General features: G+C 50.7%; 1 protein-coding gene across 1 annotated transcript; it reads left to right on the top strand.

The window, feature by feature from the left end:
• Positions 1 to 58: 58 nt before the first annotated feature.
• EAH_00029230 (proteasome subunit alpha type 1, putative) lies at positions 59 to 3,830 on the top strand (the record flags this gene model as incomplete). The annotated part of the gene is made up of 12 exons (XM_013392614.1): positions 59 to 190; positions 399 to 510; positions 723 to 821; positions 999 to 1,126; positions 1,267 to 1,339; positions 1,552 to 1,618; positions 1,831 to 1,886; positions 2,063 to 2,106; positions 2,258 to 2,307; positions 2,993 to 3,113; positions 3,337 to 3,384; positions 3,591 to 3,830. The coding sequence occupies 12 exons, from the start codon at positions 59 to 61 to the stop codon at positions 3,828 to 3,830; spliced, it is 1,170 nt and encodes a 389-aa protein (XP_013248068.1).
• Between the last annotated feature and the right edge of the window lie 496 nt (positions 3,831 to 4,326).

Here is a 4,326-nt window from a genome sequence, read left to right as displayed (position 1 = left end):
ACACTAGCAGCAGCAGCAGCAGCAACAGCAACAGCAGCAACAACAGCCGCAGCAGAAGATGTACCGCAATTTGTATGACACAGACTGCATCACTTGGTCTCCCCAAGGCCGAGTCTTTCAGGTGGAATATGCAAAACAGGCAGTAACGCAGGGCACCTGCTGCGTGGGGCTCAAGTCCGATTCTTACGTGGTAAACCCTAAACCCTAAACCCTTATTCAGCGAACCCCCAGCAGACGAAACCCTCCTTCCGCCCTAGAGGGTATTCATTCTCTCAACATTAGCGTCGCCTTGTGGCTCGCCTCGAACAGCGCAAACCCTGTGGACACCGAGCACCCCTTTTGAGGGTTTAGGGTTTAGGGTTTAGGGTTTGGGGTTTGCCGGTCTGGGATGCGTTTAGGTTTTGTGCTCCCTGAAGAAAAGCCCCTCCAAGTTGGCGGGCCACCAGCAAAAACTTTTCTGTATTGATGATCATGTTGGGGTTGCGATCTCTGGCATCACCGCTGACGCCAGTAAACCCTAAACCCTAAACCCTAGAGATTAACCCTAAATCCTCGATAAACCCTACAGATAAACCCTACACCCTCGTTTAAATCATGTTGGTGTTTACAGCCCGGCATCGTGGGGGGTTTTCGGCCCTGCCGAAGTGGGAAGGGCTCACGGTGTAGGTTTTAGGGTTTAGGGTTTAGGGATTAGGGTTTGTGGTTTGTGGTTTGGGCTGCAGAGGTCCTTTGCGAGATTATGAGGAATGCCTGCCTCCAACACAAGTTCACCTACGACACGGAAAAGCCAGCTGCAAGACTGGCGCTGCTTGTTGCGGACAGTGAGCTTAAAGGGTTTAGGGTTTAGGGTTTAGGGTTTAGGAAAGTGTGGCGTCGGGAACAGGGCAGCTGGGTCTGGCGGAGCTTCCAGGATAAACCCTAGACCCCTGCGAGCAAACCCTGAGCCTCGGGGCCCCCGTAAACCCTAAACCCTAAACCCTTGTTTTGTGTGGTTGCAGAATGCCAAAACAACACACAGCGCAGCGGGAAGAGGCCTTATGGGGTGGGGCTGCTTATTGCTGCATGCGATGCCTCTGGCCCTCGTCTATTTGAAAACTGTCCTTCCGGCAACTACTCTGAATACAACGTAAACCCTAAACCCTGAACTAAACCCTACACCCTCATCGGAGAGCCTGCCTCCCTCTCACTCTCACGCAGGTCCACCGTCTGGCGCGCTTGCATTGCTTAGGGTTTAGGGTTTAGGGTTTAGGGTTTGGTTCGATTCAGGCCATTGCATTTGGCGCGCGGTCACAAGCCTCAAAGACATACCTTGAGAGGCACTTCCAGACATTCCCTGCCGGTATTCCCTAAACCCTAAACCCTAACCCTTCCATTAAACCCCAAACCCTAGGCAGCAGTGAGGAAGCTCAAACCCTAGCTTGCAGTTTGTTGCTTGGCCCTCCACGTGAGGCACAGCGCAGGGTGCTGATGGGCCCTGAAGGCATCTTTACTCGCGAGTTAGGGTTTAGGGTTTAGGGGTTAGGGTTTAGGGTTTTGGGGTGGTGTTTGCAGCAAGTTTGGACGACCTTCTTCTGCACGCCGTAAAGGCTCTCAAAGCATCCATGGCAGCCGACACCGAGTGCGTCTAGGAGTTTTGGGGCTGAGGGGTTAGGGTTTAGGGTTTAGGGCTTAGGGTTCTGTATACGGCAGAAGCTGCTTGTGTAGCAGCTAGAGCGTTCGGGCAGGGTCTAGGGCCGCAGCCGCAGTTGGCAACTAGGGTTTAGGGTTTGTGGTTTATAGTTTAGAGTTTATGGTTTGGAGTTGAGGGTTGAGGCTTCTCATTGCTTTCAGGCTGACGGCAGAATGTCTGTGTGTTGGCATTGTGGGGCGCGGCCAGCCCTGGCGCGGTGAGGGTTTAGGGTTTAGGGTTTTGGGTTCTGGGCTGAGGGTTTAGGGTTCTGTCTTCAGCAGTTTTTGCACAAATAGCAGTGTGTAGATAACGGTTTAGACGAATAGCACATCTCCCCAAACTAAGGGTTTAGGGTTTAGGGTTTGGGTTCTAGGGTTTGAGGGTGCTTCGCAGAGCTGAACCAGGATGAGCTGCAAACTCTCGTGGATCGTCTTGCGGTGCGTCAATGCTTTAGGGTTTAGGGTTTAAGGTTTAAGGTTCAGGTTTTAGGGTTTGCGGCTCTGAATTGCCCGTCCTACGCGTGTACGTAGCAAACGGTTTAGAGAAGCAAGGGTTTAGGGTTTAGGGTTTGTTTGTGTGCTTGCGCAGAGTGCTGAGGATGCGGGTGAGAGCGCGGCAATGGTTGTGGACAACCCCGAGTAGAGCTTTAACCAGTGCGCTGAGGCTTAGGGTTTAGGGTTTAGGGTTTAGGGTTTCCGCCAGAGGAACAGCACCCCTAAACCTCTTTATTTTCTGCGTCATGTCTCGCAAGACAGACGAACCGAAATGCTAAAACGCTTGTTTTGAGCTCTCCTTCGAGAGGTTTTAGGGTTTTAGGGTTTGGGGTTTATGGTCTGAAGTAGGGATTAGGGTTTACGACTTGAATTAGGGCTAAGGGTGCACAGTTTGAAATGCAATTTACGGTGCAGGGTTAAATTAGGCCCATTTCAGGATACCTTTGACGATGTAGATATTAGGGTTTAGGGTTTAAGGCTCAAAAAGGCTCAAAGCAAGAGAAACTCCGGATGCAACCGAGCCTGCAAGCCTTTAGACTGTAGTGGTAAAGGTTAGGGTTTAGGGTTTAGGATTTAACACCTTGAGTTCCCTTGGTGAGAAAAACGCTTAATTCATAGAAGACGGGTGGTCGTCAGGGTTTAGGGTTTCGATGCAGTTCAAGGGTGGTATAGGGTTTAGGGTTTAGGGTTCGCTCGGGGCTGTCGGTCCTTCGTGGGGCCTTCCAGCTGGCAGTAGTCGTACATCTAGAGGGAAGAGAAGGCTTCAAATTTAGTTTTTACAGAGTCTTTTGGGGGCTACAGGTTCTAGGGTTTAGGGTTTAGGGTTTAGGGTTTTGACAATGGGGAAGGCGTCGAAGGCCCGCAAGCGCAGGGCCCGGCGGCAAGACGCGCTGAAGGCAAATGCAATGGACGAAGACAAACCCCAGAAAAACAAGAAAGGGGAAACATCAGTAACAAAGGCGAGCAAACAAACCTCGCCATATTTCAATCCTTGAGCGTTTAGGGTTTAGGGTTTAGGGCCCCCAGGGGCCCTCTGGGCACCAGTGGGGGCCCATAGAGCGTTCAACGCCGGCTCAAACACAAGCGTTTAGAGTGTAATGCTGAAGGTATAGGCTTTATGGTGTAGGGTTTAGTGCTTAGGGTTTAAAGTTTAGGGTTTGGGGTTTTCTGCAGGATGGAGAGGAGGGAGAAGGTGGCCCATCAAGCCATAGCGTCTTCAAGGTGAGCTTGCACAATATCTTCCCGGTATCAAAACCCTAAACCCTCAACCCTAAAGATGTCGCCTGCAACGGCATGCCTTTTCCCGGGACTTAGGGTTTAGCTGCTACCCTACATCCTGAAGTCTGGGCTGCGTTTGCCTTTTCAGCAGTTTGTGCCTCTCTATGCCCCAAACCCTAAACCCTAAACCCTCGTGCTTGTGTCTGCAGCGACACGCAGCTGAGAGAAAAGAGGTGAAACACCAAATTGCATTGTTGAAGCAGCGGCGGAAGAAGCTGAGGAAGAAGTTCCCAAAGGAGGCAGCGGAGAAGAGAGAAATCAACAAGAAAATTAAAACCCTAATCAAAGATATTACAGACAAGCAACAGAAAGAACTCAAGGAACTCGGGATTGCTAAGGGCGCGGAAACCAATGAATTCGCTGGCGAAGATCTCGACATCGACAACTGACACACGCTGCTGCAACAGCAGCAACAGCAACAGCAGCAGTAGCAGCAGCAAGGATAGCATTTAACAGCAGCAACAGCGGCAAAAGGAGTGTCGTTGAGAGCTGCCGACGCTGCGGTTGATGTTTTCTAATTTTTTTCTCTTCCTGCATTTTCTCAATGGCTCTAAACTCTAGGCCCTGTCTTGCGCCCTTTCATCAAACTCGCAAAGTGGCGATGGTTTAGGGTTTAGGGTTTAGGGTGCTGTCACAAGAATACCGTAACTACCAATTTCGTGCGGAGGTTCGCCTTCCGTTTCTTTAATTTGTCTTTTCGAAGGCGAAAGGAGAAGTAGAAGAACCGCAACTGCATGTACACCTTGATGTACAGCCAGGTGAACGTTTGTGCTGACGATACTAGCAGTACCGGCTGCTTTCTCACAGCTGTACAGGCATTGAATCGCTGAATAGGAATAAATGCAGGAGATTCTATAGGGAGCAAACCAAAGCTCTGCCTCCTTT

Source organism: Eimeria acervulina, genomic scaffold (genome assembly GCF_000499425.1).
Source record: "Eimeria acervulina Houghton genomic scaffold, Eah_scaff261, whole genome shotgun sequence".
Taxonomy (NCBI): Eukaryota; Apicomplexa; class Conoidasida; order Eucoccidiorida; family Eimeriidae; genus Eimeria; species Eimeria acervulina.
This window is presented reverse-complemented; position numbering and strand designations above follow the sequence as displayed.